This window comes from Dendronephthya gigantea, unplaced genomic scaffold (genome assembly GCF_004324835.1).
Source record: "Dendronephthya gigantea isolate DGI-Jeju-01 unplaced genomic scaffold, DenGig_1.0 000045F, whole genome shotgun sequence".
Classification (NCBI taxonomy): Eukaryota; Metazoa; Cnidaria; class Anthozoa; order Malacalcyonacea; family Nephtheidae; genus Dendronephthya; species Dendronephthya gigantea.
In genome coordinates this window covers 892448-912066 of record NW_021163055.1, presented here as the reverse complement: position 1 = coordinate 912066, position 19619 = coordinate 892448, and the positions used below count along the sequence as shown (strand labels likewise).

Genomic DNA, 19619 nt, shown 5'->3' with positions numbered 1-19619 from the left:
AAACTCGATTCAATACCATGATTTATTTATTGAATAATTATTCGTGTAATCTCGGGCAAGTGAAGCAAGATCCTGACGGCAGCTTTTAGAACTGATACAGGATGGCATGCTATGAATATTTATTTAATCATCAAGTGCACGAAAAAGCACGTATTTTATTAACTACTGAATACTTTTGATTCTCAGATAATATAGTGACATTCATTCTGCACACACGCGTGATAATTTTTTTACCACGCAAAACAAATAAATCACAGGATAAAGTTTGCCTTCATCGCTACGCGTGTCTAATTTCGCAGAAAAAACCAACAACGGACGTGAGCTCTCAGCTAAGCTATTCTTCACACGTGTGTTCCGATTATTTAAGCCAATTCAGTTGCGCGATCAAAAAATACACAGAGATTCTCCTATGGTTATGAAAATAACGCAAGCTACGAATTCACCAACACTGTTTGACCCATACAAATGTCAAATGACGCAAAATGCCACCAGTATTTTAAGGCATACACTTTGTGACTGTCTCAAGATATTGGACCCTTAGTTTGTACATGTACTTGGTTCAATTAAAGATGCGCCAGTGTTTGTATCTGAGCCAAAATACAACGTATTTGTAATTTGTGAATTTGTTAGACACTTCATAATATATGGTTTTCCTAGTTGTTACCACTTACCAGACGCAACATGAAGTTTCAGGTTAGTGAAATGAAGACTATGAAAATGTATGGTGACCAAACAAAAGATTCATACTGTATTAATGGGTTCATTCGTCCATATTCTCCCTAGAAACACCAATCACTCAGTAAACCATCCACGTCTAAAATTAGGCCATGATTTAATCTTTGTTAATTCAGTCTTTGTTTTAAGTGAAGGTCACAGCTTATTTCCATCCCTCCAGGGTTATCAGAGGTTTGACACTTCAAAACCAGCATAAACAATGGCTCTCCTCTTTCGGCCCCTCACAAAGAACATGAGTTCGTGCCAACATTTTCAATTGCTCTTCAAATAATCTCTAAAGATGAGCCATTGAATTATCCACCAAAGGCTAAACTCGGTCTGCAAGAAGCGACTATTGGTACAAACCGAGCAAAACTATTGGCAATAACAGATTTTTTTTACAAATTTATACAACTTTTTTTTACCATGCATTCAAGTAGACAAAGACCTTATTGCCTTAGAATATTAACACTTTAAGAGCCGCCTACATGTGTTCAATAGACAGTTTCCGTTTGAGCGCTGTTCAAACTTTCAAGCCGTTTTAAAACACTCCATTGCTGACAGGCCTCGCGACGTCTGAGGAGGGGAGTCCGAAGAAAAACATGAACATTCTGTTCGGAAATTGATAGAAAAGTGACGAAGGTATTTATAAAGTTATTGGCGAAAATTGAAGTGGTATTGATTTGCAGGTTAGTGTTTGAACAAATCGCCTTTCTGCGATGCTAATGTTGCAGCTTTTTAGCGATAAATGAACAGGTTAACTCAACAGATGGCAACAGACAGCTCCTTGACCAGCAGTTGCGCAATGTATATATCAAATTAATATCGAGAGATATGGTGTAATATATAGTCTACAAGATGAATGATACTATTATTCGTTTTACACCATTTGTAAACCTTCACATAATCTAACAGTAAAGATCGTTCATCTTCTGGTATGACAATTAACACTGCGTCTATTCGTCAACGTAACACGTGAATCATATATCCGTGGCTTGTTTTTGCAAATGAAGGCTGAAACTGCGCGTCGTACAACGTTTTAATAGTGTATATGTGTTGACTATTTCTCAACACTAAGTTTATTTGGTATAGGATCAAAACTCTGTCATAATGTTTGTGCTAAAATCATCAATACGTGATGACGTGCTCCTGCAGAGAACGAGCGCAGGAAGTGACGAGCGAGGGACACGAGACTTTGCCAACTTACCGAAAAAATATAAAAAGCTTAAGACGTCTACCATATTTGATATTTTAGAAAAACAACAACTTTTCACAGTGAAGTGTCTTTAATTTCCATCGAATTACATTAGATATATTCTGCTTTCACTAAAGAGTAATATCAATGCAACTTTATTGACAAGAGTTTGTGTGACCTTTGAAACAAATATAGCCATTTCGGTGCTTTTCACATTTGGCAATTTATCAAAATTTCACCAGTTTAACCTAATTTAGCATGCAAAAGCTGATCCGTCTCAATATTACATTAAGGTCGAATTGAAGCTGTTTGGCGATATTCGCTTTGTGGACACAAGTTATCGTGAACCGTTAATTAACGATGCTTTTGTACCAATGTCAGAGTTTACACTGTACAGTCCGGCAGATATGACCTGATTTCTTGCCAATTTCAAAAATACAAAATCAATTATCTCTAACTCTATTAATTTCTTGGTATCCGTACCTAACAAATGTTTAGGATTTAAGCTATCCTGTAAGGTCGTTTAGTTCGTAAAGTTTTTCCAAGACAAGACCCCAGCGGTCGGCTTCGGTCAAAGTCAAAACAAGTCCTAAGTATTTGAAAATTAGCATAAATAACGAGTCAGCCTGCGCGCGGGCTGCCTTAGAAACCAAAGTATTAAAATCGTATATTTATATCGAGAGAATAAAAAAATATTACGCAAAAATAACATGGATTTTTCTCGATAATCGTCCACAAAATGTTTTGACAAGCAATCAAAGATGGAGGAAGAATACAAGCGCATTTTAGACCGCCATCGGGACAAATTTAGGCAAGCTGTGAACATAGAAAGATTGAGTTCGTCTTTACTGATAAGTCATATCCTTAGCGAAGCAGATTGGCAAATTATTGAAGCAGAAATCGGCAGCCAACGAGTCGATCGGCTTTTAGATGTCCTCAAAACGAAAGGATATGACAAGTTTAAACGGTTTTGTGTAATTTTGGAGACCACGTATCCGTATATGTTGAATTGTATGTTTTTGGGAATGGATCCCCCAAAAGACTTGTACTCAGGTAGCAGCCGGTCTTGTACTTTGTTTACATCGGCCTTCCTTTATTATTAGTTGTTAATCTAGTGTTGTCTGAAAATCAACACCTAAAACTCTTTGTTCTTCGTGCTTGTTAACGTCTCTGTAAGACTGCACTTTCTAATATCAAATTGTAGTTTTTATATTATTTATAAACTTTGATGCCGGTTCGTCTTATCAAATTTCCTATGTTGACATTGTGGCTGGAATGGTTTATAAGTTGTTTTCAAGTGGCCGAAATGCCAATAAATTCTTCCGTTGTATTACGAAAGTTCGTTTGCGAGAGATTTTAGTCGATTTGTATTTAATATCACAGCCGATCGCTGGAAAACAATGCAGAAAATTATGTATTAATTTGTAACAATTTGAGATTTGCAACAATTTATGTTATACCCAGTAAGCAATAAATATTTTTTTCCAAATCTGTATTGAAAGGTTTATTTTAAATTATGCCATAGAGTAATTTTTTTTATCTTGCGACATCATGATAGTTTTCCACCTACACTTCATGTTCCAGGTCGTATTTCTAAAGCCAAGTCAAAGCTTTCAGACAGGGATAAAGAAGGTGGACAAGGTAGAGTGTAGTCAGTTATGTAATAAAGGACATTTCAACATAAATTCTCTCCCAGCATCAGTCAATAATTCTGCATAATGCTGAGGATATGATCCCTAAATTCGGCCATGCTTCCATAGTTACTGATTAGAGTTTCCCTAAATCAATTTTGGTCTGGGCTCCCTGATTCTCCCTCTAAGGCCCTTTTTGACTAACAGTTTGTATATCGACAGGTCCAAAGCAGGGGAATGTGCATCGCAGTGTGAGCATGATAGAACATGACTCTTGCAAAGAGACAACCTCCTTGAAAACCGAACTTCGAGTTATCCAGAGAAAATATGATGGTGTTGTTAAGAAATTGAAGAAGATGCAACAGGAACGAGGAGAGAAGATGACAAACGTTGATGACAACTCCAAGGATGATGATGATGATGGCAAAAGGATTGTGACTGAAGAGAAAGAAAGAGAATGTGAACTCATTAAACAAAAATATGAAGATGTTGTGAAAGAGGTATTGCATGTCAGATAACTAGTTTACAATCATTTTTAACTTTCATGAAATTTTGACAAGCGCAGTGTTTGTAAAGTTGATGAAAGTTGATGGTTACAGTTGTTATTTCCTTCTGTTCTCTTTTGGGATGTCAACCAGCCCTGATAAAATTTTAAACAAGCAAAGATATACTCAGTATTACTCTGCAAAACACCCTAGAATGAAGTCCATCGGAAACAGGCCGAAGAATTGGCAGCGAAATGCAACAGCCAGTTGTTGGAATCGGAGCATTTTCGGAACCTTCACTTGGTCGGAATGAACAAGTGTGACCAGCTCGTGAGAGAAGCTCAAATGTTGAATCAGAATCTAAACGCGAGCGAAAAAGAACGTGAAAAGTTAAAACAGGACTACGAGGAAATTATCCTTTTGAGAGAACAAGAAAAGAAGGAGATAAATGAGTTGAGAGGCAAACGAGCTTTGATTTGGAACTCGGAAACTCACGGCGACGAAAATACGGATAACTTGAAGATGATGAACGAGAAATTGGCCATGGAGTTTCAAGTGAATTTGGAAAAGGGCGAACGTCTCGAAGAGATGTATAACGAATTGAGAAAGCAGTTCTCCGAGGTGAATAAGGAGCTAGAGAGTTCGGAAAACGAGCGTGCATATTTAAGACAGCAATATGCAGTAACGAAACGTAATTTGGAGAAATGTATGCAAGAAAACGAGGTGATTTTAGGACGTATTCATCAAGCAGAACAGCATCGAGACGCTGCTGTAAAAGAGACAGATCAAGCGCTTGCTTTACAGTTGAAAGCGACGCGGGAACTCACAAAACTCAAGGTAGAGCAGCCTGGATTTATTTATGCTGGATATATGAGATGAATATCTCGTATTGATTCAGTGTTACTACAGGACGAAGCCTAAACTAAACTAACTTTATTTATACTGGATAGCTCTATCAGTTCTAAACTCTTCATCCTAGAGGTCCAGTAAGGATCATCTCTTATTGATCCAGTGTTACTACAGGAGGAAACCTAAACTAAACTAACTCTATTTATACTAGATAGCTCTATCAGTTGCAAAAAACCGGTTGATTTCTCTGTCTTGTACACAATTTTTTTCATCCACCAATATCGTTTTTACAGGAGGAACGAAATAGCGCGCTAAGTGAATATAGACTGGTGATGAGTGAGCGAGATAGCGTCCACAAGGAAATGGATAAGCTTCAGGAAGACCTTGTCAAGGCCCAAGAGGATGCCGGGAAGCAGAAAGAGGAAACGGAGAGACTGGGACAAGCGAATGAAATAACGAATCGTGACTTAGGCATCGTTCGCAATGAAAGAGATAAGGTAAGATAACCTAGCTGTTTAGATGCCTGTGTCAACTAAACAAGGTTTGGTTGTTTGATGGTTGACGTTTGATGTAGTAAAATAAACCCCTGTAGTACCGCCACTTCTTCAAAACACAAAATCATTTTCCCCAGGCGATTATGGAGTCGTGCATGGTTAAAAAACGGATGAAGGAATTGATGACGGACATGGAGAAGGTCACGAAAGATCGCGAGAAGGTCCGAGAAGATTGCGACATGTTCCGAGAGGAACGCGACGCCGCCCGACGTGAACGACACGAGGCGATCATTCACCGCGATAAAATCTTGCGAGAATGTTTTGAGGCGAAGCAACGGAATGACTCGTTCAATGGCGACAGTAAAGATGGAGAGACGCTTAGAAAACAGTTTGATGCTTTGTCGAAAGAGTTGGCTAACGCGCTTAGCGAAGCAGAGGTATCTAAGAAAAGACGTGATTGGTCCTTTAGCGAAAGAGATAAAATGGTCAAGGTAGGCTCTCTGATATAGAAGGTTTCTACTTTGAAACGCTATATGTTCATTTTACTAGATGCTTGATTGTAATTTTGTAAAGTACATTAAGTACACGCTCCTCAACTTGAATACGACAGGCAGTTTTTGATTTACATCCAACTGTATATCAAATTTGTATTGCCATCGTGGATGTGTTAATATATTATTTCGTTTCCAGGAACGGGATGCAGCGAAAGCGGCGTGTGATGTCCTCAGGCAGGAACGTGATCGCGCCGTGAGCGACCTCGCAGCGTTGCTAAGGGATACGGACCAGATAAGACGTGAGCAAAGCAGGTCGATGGAGGAGTTAAAAACCCTCAGGGAGAAGATTAAATTGAGGCTGGACACCAACGACCGCGCGGAGATTGTAACGAGTATGGACTCCGCCATTGATACGGATTCTTGCCCGGTAAGATGTTGCAATTTTTTTTCAAAACTTGAGCTAAAAAGAGCAACTCTGATTAAACGCTGTAGGCAAATATATTTTCTAATCCGTAACATGCCCAACTTTCCTATTTCATTAGGATTGGGAGACCGAAACAGTAGCTTTGAAAAAGGTATGTATTGATTCGTAGAAGTGAAAATTGCACTGTCGTAGAACAGGTTTTAGAGGTCTAGACTCTAGTACAGAAGAATTGAACCTGTCGGAGTCTGACTCTCATTGCTTCCGCCGTTTCGTTCAAAAATTTTCACATTATTTAACAGAGAAACGCAAAAGAAAAGCCTGGATTTGATTTGGCCGCCAGTAAATCCAGCATCATCGTCACAAACGTTGTCAAAGGCAGTATGGCCGATGGGAAGTTAAGGCAAGTCTTCAAGTATCTTCAGCATCGTCAGTGAATTGCTCGCCGGAATTTCACTTCGGGTTTTGTCATTCCGTTTGACAAGAATTTCACTTTTTTTCTTTCGTGGTTTCAGGGTAAATGATTGTTTAGTGCGAGTTAACAACGTTGATGTATCGACCTTGAAATTTGATAAAGCCATCGAAGCTATTAATGATGAGGAAAGTTTGAATATTGTGAGTATATTTTCAGTAAAGACCGAAAGAGATAAACTATCGCTATACAGGATAGTTCTATGACTTCTAAATTATAATTGTTGTCACTCTAGACTGTAAAAAGGAAGAAATTACTAAGTGAATATGGACGGTATTCATCTCCGATTCATCTAAATGTTCCCCACGGAAAAGGTAGCGAAAAATTCATTGTAAAAACTGTGTTCTTATATGTTTAACCTGACCCTTCAAAGCTGATAAGTATTTATTCAAACTTATCAATAGACAAAAATTAATCGTAATCCTAGTGCTTGGTATAAATATTTGTATATACCAAACATAAAACATTAAATTTTTCGTAGAACTGGGAATTCTCGTCGATAACAACAAGATTGTCAGTTGGATAAAGCCAGGAAGTGTTGCAGACTTTGAACAACGATTAACTGTTGGTGATAAGATTGTTACCGTAAGTTGTCTCAAGTTGTCTCCTCAGATTCGCTTTGAGAAAGCTACAGTCATAGTCTTTTGTGTTTGTGTACGGCGTCTTCCAGCAAAAATGAGTCCGTTTTTTTAAAAAAATCATAAAAAACCAAGGGTCTTGCATTCTCCAGACCAGATCAATGTTATCTAGCAGCACCAAGCCATCCTGAGTTGGATAACATCGCCTGTGACCTAAAAAGTTTCTAGCACAATTCTTAAGCTAACTGTGATTATTGGTGTACCATCTCTAGCTGTATAAAAACGATATTTTTCTTTCTTTTTGACAGGTCAACGGTACCGTAGTAGCGTCTTTATCACAGGCTGAAACGGAAGATTTGCTCAGTTCAAGTATTTTGATTATTGAAGTGCAAAGACCGCTTACATCACCCCGCGTCAGTCCGTTAGAATCTCTCCTCGGTGAGGTCGATGATAAGATCATAGATATCTCGAATATTCGTCAGAAGGCAGAATTCAAAGAAGCGATGCTAGCCGACAGTCTGTCTGCCATTCAGGGATCGGAAAAGATCGGAACAAGCGATATATCTAGCGCTTTGCAGTCGGAAATCGACGACATCGCTTCGCAAAACGATAACTTGTCGATATTCGTACCAAATACGGCAATAAATACGTCGCCATCACTAACACCGCTGTACGAAGATAAAGAGCGCACGACGGGCACGCAAACGGGCGGCCCCGAGCTCGCAACGATGTCCTTCGGCGCTTCCTCGACTCACGCAAGGCGTCGAATGGTGCCCAGTACCTTAGAATCTAACACGGATGATCACGTGTCATCGTTGGATCGTGGAATGCGGATTTCTTCTGCGAAAAAGAAGGCGACGCGTCCAAAATCAGCACCAGTCGTTCGACCTGATACGTTGGAAATGTTTATGGACAAAAATCGTCATCATTCAGGTGAGAGTCTAGCTTGTATGGAAGAATTATAGTCTTATGAAAGAATTCTAACATTTCACCACTGAGATGTGTATCGTTCCGCGAAAACTACGGCAGGCTGGGCCGCATCTAAATTAATATATGTTCATCTATCCACAGGTGATACAACGTTACCCCGTCGTAACCTGGTTCATCCTCCTATATCCCCATCCGACCCGTTTTCGTTGACGGATCGAGGGAATCACTTGTCAGGCAGACCTCAAGCTCTTTCCCCCCCGGCTTTCAACTCGCGAAATGTCCCTTACTTTGCTACGTCACGAAATGTTCCTTACTTTGCTACGTACACCAGGGGGGTGCAACCGACCTCGTCGATGACCAGCAACAACCAATCACATTTATCGCTACCGGAGGACGCCGACACGGAACGATCTGCTCCCGACATGCGTTTTAGAACTTGGACGGAACCGCAGAGAAATCTTCGGAGCCACGACGTCAGGGTAAATATTTTCTTGTTTTGAAAGTGTTGTTTTTATTGCTCTAAAATCGCCTGTTTGTCGATATAACTTTCATGAAACCTTAGTTTTCTTAAATTGGTGTTCCTCTTTAATAATTGTTAGCTCAAAATCTGTAATTTCATTTTTTCATTTCATCTTTCGCTCATATAGACGAAGCAAGCTTAATCAATTTTCGCTTTAAAAATCTCATAAGATGTGATAATTATATTTCAGAGCACAATGAGCGCAACACCACAAACTTTACCGAAATCCTCAAAGAATCGCTCGAGTCTGCCACAACGGCATCGCCACAAATCGTCGTCGTCTCATAACCAGTCTTACAACACGATTGACACTCACTCGACTGTTTCCAGTCACTCCAGTTGTGGCCCAAGCTCAGTCGGTTCATCGTCAGGACGTAATACCCCCCATCATATCGGAGGAGCCTCGACACCAACCTTCGGCCGTGATATTATCCACATCAATCAACAACAATCAGACCCAGGCGATAAGTAAGAAAACTAATGAAAAACGATACAATCTTTGACAAATTTCCGTGAAATCCCTAAACCATTATTCTAATTTCTAGGAATGCGGAGAAAGTACGGAAGCTACACATTGAGAAGAGTTCCTATCCTCTCGGGATACAAATCTCCCAGGGTAGTTCCGGTGGTATATTTGTCACGACCGTCACAGAAGGCAGCATCGCACAGAAAGCTGGTTTGCAATATGGCGACCAAATTTTGGAGGTACTTCTTTCTTCATTTATAAACCCTTTAAAAAAGCAGTCTTCTGCCGGCATAAATGAGGATTTATCTTTGCAAACACATGGAGTAACCCCTTTACATGACATATACGAACCTTCTTCGTCACAGTCCAATTCCTAATCATCTTCTTTCTTAGTTCAACGGCATCAACTTCCGTTCTGCAACCTACGGACAGGCTGCTATTATACTTAGTCAAGCCGAGGGCAGCGTTCGTCTTATGGTCCAGTACAACCCGCAAAGTAAGATCAGTGTTTATTTTCTTTTCCTGCCCTGTTCAATGCAATATACTCTACATTTCCTTCATATATTTTAGAACTCAAGGAGAACGTAATTGATAATATGGCAAGGTAATGATGTAGCATGGCTATTATATGATGTAGCATGGCTATTATATATTTCTTCTAGTTGGGTTTATTGCAATTGGCTTTAACGCTCTGTATTTTACGTGTAGTCAAAATTCCTCGCAAGCAAGCATCCCCCCAGTTGGAGACAGTGACATAACCCCTCCTGTTCCACGCAGATTGTGAGTATTCTATAGCCTTTTCCATGTTTGAAATTTACTTCAGAATCAGATATAATTTCAATCCATTCCAGTGTCCCGACGAACGATGTCGAAGCCCCGAGCGAGCCACGATACATCACGACGGGTCAAACAGTTCAGGGGCTTGGGCTGAATATTTTAGGCGGGAATGCCACAGGAATATTCGTGTGTGATGTGAAGACGCCCGGATATGATTTGGGTATTCGGGTTGGTGACCAAATTCTCGAGGTAGGTTTCCCATTGACAGTCAAAATTGATTTCCATCGCGTACAAATGTCGTTGACATAAGACCTAAGTTTATTCTTATCTTTTCTAGTTCAATGGCTTTGATTTTACGGCCGTAACTCTGGAGCATGCAACGTTGGAGCTTTGTAAACCATCAGAGAAGATAACGATGAGAGCTCAGTACAATCCCGCAAGTAAGTGAACATCATTTTTTATGTTATCTAGTTGTATTTCTAAGCTTAAAATGAGAAATCTATGTATCTTTAGAGTATAATGTGATCAAAGATCATCCGGGCGATTCGCTTTACGTGCGGTAAGGAATCGAAATTTTTTACTGAATAGCTCTATCAGTTCTAAACTGTTCTTCCTAGAGGTCCAGTAAGGATCATCTCTTATTGATCCAGTGTTTCTTTTTATAAAACTGGTGTCAGTAAAACCATTGTATGTATTTCTGATCTAGAGCGATGTTCGACAATCCAGCTACTCACAAGGATCAGTTATCGTTCAAGAAAGACGACATACTCTACATTACAGACACGTTGTACAATGGTCACGTGGGCAATTGGAAAGCCTGGGTTGTTAACAAAGAAGACGCTCAACAACGAGAGTGTGGAATGATTCCCAGCCGAATGAAGTAAGTTTTCTTCTGTCACCTCCATGTGCAACCTTGTGTAGGAACTTTCCGCAGCTAATTTTAAACTTTTCAAGGGATAATTTTAGGGATAACATGTCGACAATTTATGAAATGATAGAGCTATTCACATTAGAGCGCAGAGTTTTATTTTTTGTCGAAATATGTTGACAGTTTTTGCTTTATAACTTTGTTTGTTTTTGTATCAATCTTATACCAATTCCTCTTCTTTGAAGAGCCGATCAGATCGTTCTGCTTCGGCTGAGTGTCGCCCAGGGAGATCCTGAACACAATAAGCTCGCTGGCAGACGTAGCTTCTTCAGACGAAGTAAAAAAGGAAGTCACAGCTATACCGTCAGCCACTCCAGGGAAAGCAGCGACACGAGTGTTTCCACTTTCACAGGTACGCTTGAATTGCCTTGCCGTACAGAATCCCATGAAACCAAGTTGCGAGCAACAATGATTGATGTGGCAAGCATATGAGTTGACAAGACACTGCTAGAACGCGATTATGAACGTATCATTACTCGCGTATCATTAATCGGAGTTCTTCGACAACTAACGGAAGTTTTTCTTTTAGAACTTGGTGTTGCCTCCTACCAGAACGTCGAAAGACTAGACAGTAAGAATCAATCTATTAAATATTTTGATCCCTCTTGAATTTCGTTCAACCAAAGTGATTTGTTTCTTTCCAAGCACACCATCCGCGTCCAGTGATAATATTGGGTCCTTTGGCGGATGTCGTCAGCAAAAAATTGGCCACAGGAGCTCCGTACAAGTTCACACTTTGTCACAATCGTAAGTATTCGTGATCCGTGGTCATGTGGTTGTATATTTCATAAGACCTTCCAGCCTGGAAGAAGGTGTCACAAAGCTGGACGACCTGTTTTGTAAATTGGTAAATGTATTCATTAGCGCACTCTCTTACAGAGCTTGTGTCATCCTCGGAGATGGAAATTAAAAAAGGTGTTTCGGAAGGAGCTTATCTCGACTATGTCTTCAAGGATGGCCAGTTTTACGTCACGTTAATGTCAGCTGTCAGAGAAGATTTGGATAAGGTAACTTTATGGAACTTTCTGCATTGAATTGCAACAGACAACTACGGTGCGACAAGTATTTCATAGGATACCAGAAGATACCATCGAATAAATACCATGGGATACCATAGGATACTGTAATATACCATAGGATACCATGGAAAACCATGGAGTATTATACCATTAACCACTCTTTCATTCAGGTGAAACACAGTATCCTTGAAGTCTCTCCGTTGGCTATCGAGAAACTTCGTTCACAGCGAATCTATCCTATCGTTTTGTTCCTGAAGTTCAAATCTGCAAAACACATCAAGTATGTTTTTAGCTCATTTTTTATTGCAACTGATCCTGAAAACTGTATTATTGTCTGTGGGGATAAACGTTTAACCGAAGAAATGATTACAAAAGATAACGTGATTGTCCATTGTGCAGGGAACAAAGAGATGCGAAACATTTACAACAGAAAGTTTCGACTAAAGATGCAAGAGCCATGTACGAGAACTCAGTGAGAATGGAGCATGAATTTAGATCAGAGTTCACTGGTGAGCAAACAGAGGCTGTTGTCTTCAAAATAGTGCATAATTCTTATGTATTTATTTCTTGCCATTTAACCATGTTTAGCTAGAAAATACTTTTCATCAAGACAGCTTTTTGTGATAGTGCATGTTAGATATTGCACTTGTTAATCACTGCAGAAATTGTGTTCTGGTGTGATATTGTACTTTGTCTTATCTAGCGGTCATTCCTGGATCAAATATCAACGCATTTTTCTCGCAAATTCAAGATATTGTCGATGAACAACAGAAGAAAACTCTGTGGATTCCAATACCGTCAAATTGACAAAAATGTGTCGACAATTTTTCTGTTCACAGGCCAGTGTGCACAACATTGTTACTTAGCGTCTGAAACGAGGAAAAATTGTTAGCTGGCTTCTGCCTGAAGATATACAAACCAGAAAACATTGTTTCTTAGCCTTATTTCCTGAAGGTAGACAAACCAAGAAACATTATTTCCTCGTCTTGTTTTATGAAGATGGACAAACCAAGAAATATTGTTTCCTAGCTGTGTTTCCTAAAGATGGACAAACCAGGACACGTTGTTTCCTAGCCATGTTTTATGAAGATGAACAAACTATTCATGCTTTTAGCGTGCGTCCTTTTTTTCTAAAATTTTGTCAATACGAAATAATTATTTATGTACATAGTTTCGTGCGAGGTTTAGTGCTTTATCATGTAATGATTTCCGTAGAGTAAGTGTGTTTTCCAATGACAGATATAAAAAATATTTTCTCTATGCAGTATGGATTGAAAAATAAACATCCCACAATCATAACTGATCAGAGTAAACCTAACCCTAATCGAAACCTAATCCAAGCCTAATCCAAACCTAATCCTAGCTATTGGTGAAATACAAAATCCAATATGGCTGCCAATTTATAGCTTCTGCCTTCTAGTTACAAATTTTGATTTTTGTCAAGCTTAAAGCCTTTCGCCTTAAAGTTCATGTCAAAAATATAAAGGACACTTTCCACATATGGGAAGGTTAAGTCGACACAGAAAGATCAAAGCTTGTGATCCGTTTTTTAAAGGAAAAAGGAGCGTGGATGAAAGGTATTGGAAATTTAAATTTTCAAAGACAAAGTTTTGATCATACAATAAACAAAATCACTGATCAAGGTCACATAGATCAAGATGCAAGATTGTATTTTGAATATTGTATTTTATATACAATTAACCATATACAATTATACACTTAAAACATATAATAATGAAATAATATTGATTAAACTTCCAAGTCGTTTTGATTGGAATTTATATGATTTTAGTTCCAATGCTCCTGTTCAACCATCGCAGCTAGATACCCAGCCATGTCCGAGGAAATCACGTCGTTTGGTCGCCGAGTTTCCACCAAGAAAGCCCAGAGGTACAGTACTTGCATGAACATAATGAATGATGATGTGATGACAAAAACTAGGACCATATATTCCAGTTTAACTCCATCTTAAATGTATGTTTACAATTCACAATCTAAGTTGGTGAGCTACTGCATTTGCTATGTACATTAAGGGCATAAAGGGAGGTCTACAAAGGAGATAACAAAAAACAAAGATAAATTAAACGTAGAAAGACGGCCAGGCGAAACTCAAAGGGAATATTACCAGAGGCTGGATAAGCAGGCGGCAGAACACGTCAATAAAATACTTGTTAAAGAGAATCGCATTAGTCAGAAACGAAAACAGTATGTACTCAGTGAAATATATTTTATCCACTTGGGCATTGCCAGTTGACTTTGAATAACTTGAATTTCCTGGTGGAAAATCAGTTTCAATTTTTGTGGAGTATCTGGAAATTCTTTTCAAGGTTTTTGAAAGCACGTAAAGAGAAGGCGAGTAAAAAACGCAAGAGGGAAATGCAAGAAGATGAATATAAAGAATTTGCTACTGGTAAGAACTGCTATATCCCGGCTTTAAAAAAACTCTCAAAACAACTTATATAATAATATTGCTTAGATAATTATACTTTTTATTTGGTTTTCCATAGACAAGGTCAAGTTTGGAGAAGTTGTGAATGAACCTCCCAACTTCACATCAAAGCCAAAGAATTCGGGTGCTGCCGACATGAATACAAAAAATAAAACTGAGTCGCTTCTTCTGCAAAATAAACTGAATGGCCAAACTAGGCAAGATGTGCAATCAAAAGTGGTTCAAACTCTACCAAAGGCTAAGAAAAGAAAGAAAATGAATCCATTTGAGAAACAAATCAGCGACAAAAGGCGAGAAGAGGCAATTGCTGCATATCGAAAGATGAGAAAGCAAAATATGGCAGAAAATTAAAACATGAGATACTTTTACGCTTATACACAAATGATTTCCAATGCAAACTGCAAAGTGTTTACAGCATTTTATAGATTGTTGTCTTAAGGCAAAAAGTCTCTCACCCAGTGTCATAGTGGAATTAAATCTCCCATGGAAAAGGGGTGGCAAATAATGTGACATATGGTGAACCAATGATCTTTAAAGATTTGTAAATGCATGCTATATCAACACACTGTAGAAATATATTCTCGTATGGTCAGTATCAGCAAAATATCTGTCACTTGTACAGGCTGTCCTATGTAAATTAAGGTTAGTAGGTGAAATGCAAAGGTTTAGGTTCCTCCTCTGTCAACCGCTGAAAGCCTGTCTGTCTGTAGTCATGAGAAAACTCAACGGTTTTGACCAGATTGTCTGCATTCTTATCTTCTGTGAACCAGCACATCTCAAATTATTTCATGAACAAAAGTATCCAGTATGAAAAAATACGTGTCAACTCTATAATGCTTTCAGATTTTCAATCTGGGATGCAAAAGTCTGTACATACAATAATACTTTTCATGCACAAAATTGCTAAGTATAAAAACTTTAGAGACCAAACCTTCGGCTACAGTTGTGTATTTAAAATAGCCTCATAATTATAAACCCCCTTAATTAGACTAAACTTAGAATATTCGTTGTCCCTTCATTGTCACCATCGTTCATCTTCTTTCTCGCTTTCCATGTGACAATCAATTGTCTAACTTCCGCGCGATATTTTTTGCTTTGAATATAGTACAAATACGGGTTCACAGTCGACGATAAACACTTCAACAGCAGAACTAACGAGTGATATTGCTTGGGTAGAACATCTTCTCCCTTTCCAAACGAATTCACGGTCAAGCCAACGGTTGCACTCGTACAAGAAATAATAAATACAATTGTCACAGATATGGTCGTCCGAACCAACGTCTTTTTTTCTGCTAATGCCTCTCCGTTTGGAAAACTTTCACCGCCAAGAACTGTCCGGTCAACAAAGACACCTTTGATGATTTTTGAGTAACAGTAAGAGTATATTACCAGTGGAATTACGTGAAATGTCACCAGCGATATTATGCTGTATGTAAGTTCAAACGCATACCATCCACGATTTATATCAGCATGATGGCAGTGGGAAACGCGATGAACCAGTGTTATGATTATTGGCGGAAGGTTGAATAGGATGCCAACAGCCCATATAACAAACACAAAGAGATACATCTTTTTTTTGCTCATGTTTGCGACGGGGCGCATAGGCCTGACCAGAGCATTGAAACGTTCTACAGCAATTGTTGTGAGAGTTAGAATAGCAACATCATTAGGAATAAGAATTGATCGTACGAACGCCAGATGTGCGCCCCAAACTGGACGGAGTATGATCTCTGAGATAAGGAACGATTCCGTGGCTATCAAGTTCACAATGTCTGTTAGAGCGAGGTTTAAAATCAAGTACAGTAGGGTTGATCGTTTTAGTTTTGTCTTGCGCACCACCATGACGACCACAAGGTTTGCTGGGATACCAAGCAGCGCAAGAAATCCACCAGCAACTGCCGTCCCAGCAGGCAGTTCGTGGACTGAACCACATGAGGGAGTGCTGACGTTCGTAGTTCGTGACTGTTGAATAATCGCAAATATGATTAAACATAAAGTGAAGATCATCTCCTCTTGATCAAGCGGCTCTATCAGATGTAAACTGCATGTTTTTCTTAGAAAAAAACTAAACTAAACTAACTTTATTTATACTATATGGATTGTTCTATCAGTTCTTAACAGCTGTTCTTCCTGGAGGTCCTATGAGGATTATCTCTTATTGATCCAGTGTTACCAGGAAACCAAAAATAAACTAATTTTTTTACACTGGATAGCTCTAACAGTTCTAAAGTGTTCTTCCTAGAGATCCAGTAAGGATCATCTCTTATTGATCCAGTGTTATTACAGGAGGAAACCTAAACTAAACTAACTTTATTTGTACTCGATAGCTCTATCAGTTCTAAACTGTTCTTCCTAGAGGTCCAGTAAGGATCATCTCTTATTGGTCCAGTGTTACTACAGGAGGAAACCTAAACTAAACTAACTTTATTTATACTGGATAGCTTTAAAGAAGGAAACGATTATTGTACTGCATGAATATACTGTATGTGCATCGTCAAAGACAAAGAAAGTTGCTCGCATTCGCTTAACAAATTAACACTCATCAAGTCTTCTATCAGTGAAATGGTCACGAACAATGTTAATTACAGCAATTTCTTTCAAATTATCTTTGCACAATCGTTTATTCTCGAACTTTTTGTTCCGACAGTTAAAGGGACTCTCTTGCAGTCTTAGGACGTTCGTTTCTAACACGGCGCGACACTAATTCACAAAGCAAAATAATTATGTAACTGCCGTATATTCGTCCTAAAAAAAACGTAAAGTGTCATTCTGCCGCCTATAAGTATTGAATGGCATTTTTCCGGAAAAATTAATTAAGGTTGTCTGATCTGTGGCGGGCTTACTACTTTTTTTTCATCGCTATAGTTTCCAGTGGGTTCAAGCAAATGCATATAGCTTAGTCAGGCTAAAGAAAATTGAACAAAGTTTCCGACAAATTAACTTTGTCAAACTCTTTTTCATGGACCGCAAGTCCGCAACACGATTGCACGAATATAATATATTCCTTGCATGCGACGCCTCTTATAATGTAATTGAGCGAGGCTTGCAGCTTAAGGTCTAGATTATCTTTGCAGTGTCTCAGATAAAATGTGGTTTGAATATTTCTTTGATGTACTATCTTAATCTTCTTATTAAGGCTTCGGCTTTCTTTCTTGTTCGTTGCTATTAGCTATGTATTTGCCGCCTCAGATGCCATTGGGAAAGCGACAACCCTCTTAGGGAGATATAACTTTCTATATTTGAACTAAATATTAAAGATGCTGTAGAAATTATCGACAAACAGCCCTGCTTAATTTATATCGTCGTGCTGAGAGAGAATATATTTACATAGACTAAAAAAAACGTGCTATTTTTGCGTGAAAACACTAGCAAACTGCCGGTCTTATCCACTGCAAAATGCGGAATGTATTCAGCGTTATATACTTATCAGTTATTTAATATCTTGTAAAGTGTCAGTAAAAAAAGCGACTGATCATGTCTCAAGAATATATTTTTATGCAAAATTTAGCGTAATCTATTTATAGATATGTCAGTTGCATCGCCTTTTCTAATATATTATCTCAATTTTATGCCCGGGACATTCCGTTATGAATTTGTCGGGTTGAACACAGTCACTTTTCTTCCGTATTAACTATATCGCGAGACGCGAGGAAATATTGAATTTCTCCCGTACGTTGCTGAGTGCTGATAGAGCAATCAATATAAATTAATACATTATCTCCGGACTACAAGCAAGCATATATATTTGAAGATTATATGAAAAATTCACATGTGAATCATAATTATATACATGGAAAACACATGGAAAAAAAAGAATATAAGCATAAGACTTCCACACACGTGTAAGTAGTTAGTTCATCGAGGCACGGGAAGAAAAAAACCTTTTCGATCAGAACACGAGAGCTTATCTTGAACTGGTAGTTGACTAGGCATCACGCACGCATATTTATATACACGTAGGCGCCTCACTATACGTCTAAACGCCACTCAATAGTCCCACAGACACTTTATGACACTGATAGCTAACAGCTGACAAGCTATTCTGTTGTGGGCTGTCGCGGTGATGCGGGAAACTGTCCTGCGGGTTTCATCTTGACAGAGTATACGTGCACGTAGAAATGTCGCATAAACGTTCTCCCGCTGTCAAATGAACCCAGGCTTCTTTGAACCATGCAGTTTTGGAGTGAACGGGAAGGTTATATCTCAGCGCGCAACTCAATGAACTCATCGTTTGCTCGTTTTCTGCCAAAACGCAAAAATGATCATATTTATTTCTTCCCTTTCTTTGTGCGCTTCAGTCCTTTAGTTAACTCCTGGAGCTGAATATAATGTCGAGGCAAATCACATCTGTACGTCCTTAATGTTTTGTCTACAATGATATCTTAAAATTGATATATGCCAAAAAAAGATTGAAATTCTTATGAACCTAGCCGCGTTTCTTAGCACGCCAAATGGAGAAAATCGATGGCCCTTGAATATTTTATTCAAATCGGCTAAGCTTTGACATGTCCGGCACTTGCTTGTTGTTGGGAAGCGATTGAGATGAAATCAGACGACGCAACTTCCTCTACCTTAACAAGACGACCCGCTGTCTCAGAATGAGGTTATGAAGTTCGTTTCGAAAAGAACACCTAAGCCAAAGTAATTTAAAGTTTATGTATTTATAGCGCTTGCAGTTGAATATATTAACCCAATGTTGTCAGTACATTCTCTTAATATAAACATCGTAGAGTTATGTTGAGAATTCTACAGTCGTACTGTTGTATGCTGTCCAACTACCTGAAAAATAAAATCGACTTCTGCATGTTCCTTCGTTCCTCAATTTCTTTTTTCAACAAAAGTTACGTCGCCTTATTCCATACCTACTTTCATCCTTCGTGTAATAAACTATTCACCTCGTCATACGAAATGATCATTGCGTTCAAACTCACCGTCGAGATTGTCATTTTTCCTTCTTTTTTCGTCACGACATGGAATAATTCACTCGCATGTTTCAATACAATGTTCTTCTGTCGACGCAAAGTCTACATTTAATTAAGGAGAATGTGAAAGGGTTCCGTAATATAAATATGTTTAAACATAGTTTATTGATCTCTTCATTTGCATAATTAGTTCAACCAACCCAGGGCAACGCTGAAACGTCAACATACATCATTGCTTTGTATCGCAAGTTTATCGCTTCGTTGAGATAAATTTC

General features: G+C 38.7%; 3 protein-coding genes across 5 annotated transcripts; 2 read left to right on the top strand and 1 right to left on the bottom strand.

The window, feature by feature from the left end:
* The first annotated feature begins 1273 nt into the window (after positions 1–1273).
* On the top strand, positions 1274–13253 carry LOC114527552 (disks large homolog 5-like). Of its 3 annotated transcripts, none has more exons than XM_028549244.1 (30): positions 1274–1356; positions 3494–3550; positions 3763–4040; positions 4239–4862; positions 5168–5371; positions 5506–5859; positions 6059–6289; positions 6405–6437; positions 6586–6686; positions 6799–6898; positions 6991–7069; positions 7237–7340; positions 7642–8266; positions 8405–8742; positions 8974–9251; positions 9329–9488; positions 9643–9745; positions 9820–9853; positions 9958–10029; positions 10101–10275; positions 10364–10466; positions 10540–10585; positions 10733–10906; positions 11140–11306; positions 11484–11525; positions 11600–11701; positions 11834–11961; positions 12144–12253; positions 12373–12482; positions 12677–13253. In XM_028549244.1, the coding sequence occupies exons 3-30, from the start codon at positions 3798–3800 to the stop codon at positions 12778–12780; spliced, it is 4944 nt and encodes a 1647-aa protein (XP_028405045.1). In that variant the 5' UTR covers positions 1274–1356; positions 3494–3550; positions 3763–3797; the 3' UTR covers positions 12781–13253. The 3 variants fall into 3 exon arrangements, with proteins under 3 accessions (XP_028405045.1, XP_028405044.1, XP_028405043.1); XM_028549243.1 differs by having other exon boundaries at positions 1324–1403; XM_028549242.1 differs by lacking the exon at positions 1274–1356 and adding an exon at positions 2557–2962.
* Positions 13254–13355: 102 nt separating this feature from the next.
* On the top strand, positions 13356–15283 carry LOC114527535 (coiled-coil domain-containing protein 137-like). The gene is made up of 5 exons (XM_028549222.1): positions 13356–13550; positions 13766–13863; positions 14007–14178; positions 14301–14383; positions 14481–15283. Exons 1-5 carry the CDS (start codon positions 13474–13476, stop codon positions 14771–14773), a joined length of 723 nt encoding a protein of 240 aa, XP_028405023.1. The 5' UTR covers positions 13356–13473; the 3' UTR covers positions 14774–15283.
* Positions 15284–15363: 80 nt separating this feature from the next.
* LOC114527533 (rhodopsin, GQ-coupled-like) lies at positions 15364–19419 on the bottom strand. The gene is made up of 2 exons (XM_028549221.1): positions 19354–19419; positions 15364–16384 (listed from the first exon to the last, which is right to left on the bottom strand). Exons 1-2 carry the CDS (start codon positions 19366–19368, stop codon positions 15407–15409), a joined length of 993 nt encoding a protein of 330 aa, XP_028405022.1. The 5' UTR covers positions 19369–19419; the 3' UTR covers positions 15364–15406.
* Between the last annotated feature and the right edge of the window lie 200 nt (positions 19420–19619).

Excerpts from the sequence above, each read along its gene's own strand:
- LOC114527552 (XM_028549242.1), top strand. The coding sequence starts at position 2,671 with ATGGAGGAAGAATACAAGCGCATTTTAGACCGCCATCGGGACAAATTT. Across the intron at positions 4,041-4,238 it reads ATGAAGATGTTGTGAAAGAG|AATGAAGTCCATCGGAAACA; the intron begins GTATTGCATGTC and ends AAAACACCCTAG. Across the intron at positions 11,307-11,483 it reads GAGTGTTTCCACTTTCACAG|AACTTGGTGTTGCCTCCTAC; the intron begins GTACGCTTGAAT and ends TTTTTCTTTTAG.
- LOC114527535 (XM_028549222.1), top strand. The coding sequence starts at position 13,474 with ATGGGAAGGTTAAGTCGACACAGAAAGATCAAAGCTTGTGATCCGTTT. Across the intron at positions 13,551-13,765 it reads AAAAGGAGCGTGGATGAAAG|TTCCAATGCTCCTGTTCAAC; the intron begins GTATTGGAAATT and ends ATATGATTTTAG. Across the intron at positions 13,864-14,006 it reads TCCACCAAGAAAGCCCAGAG|GGCATAAAGGGAGGTCTACA; the intron begins GTACAGTACTTG and ends ATGTACATTAAG.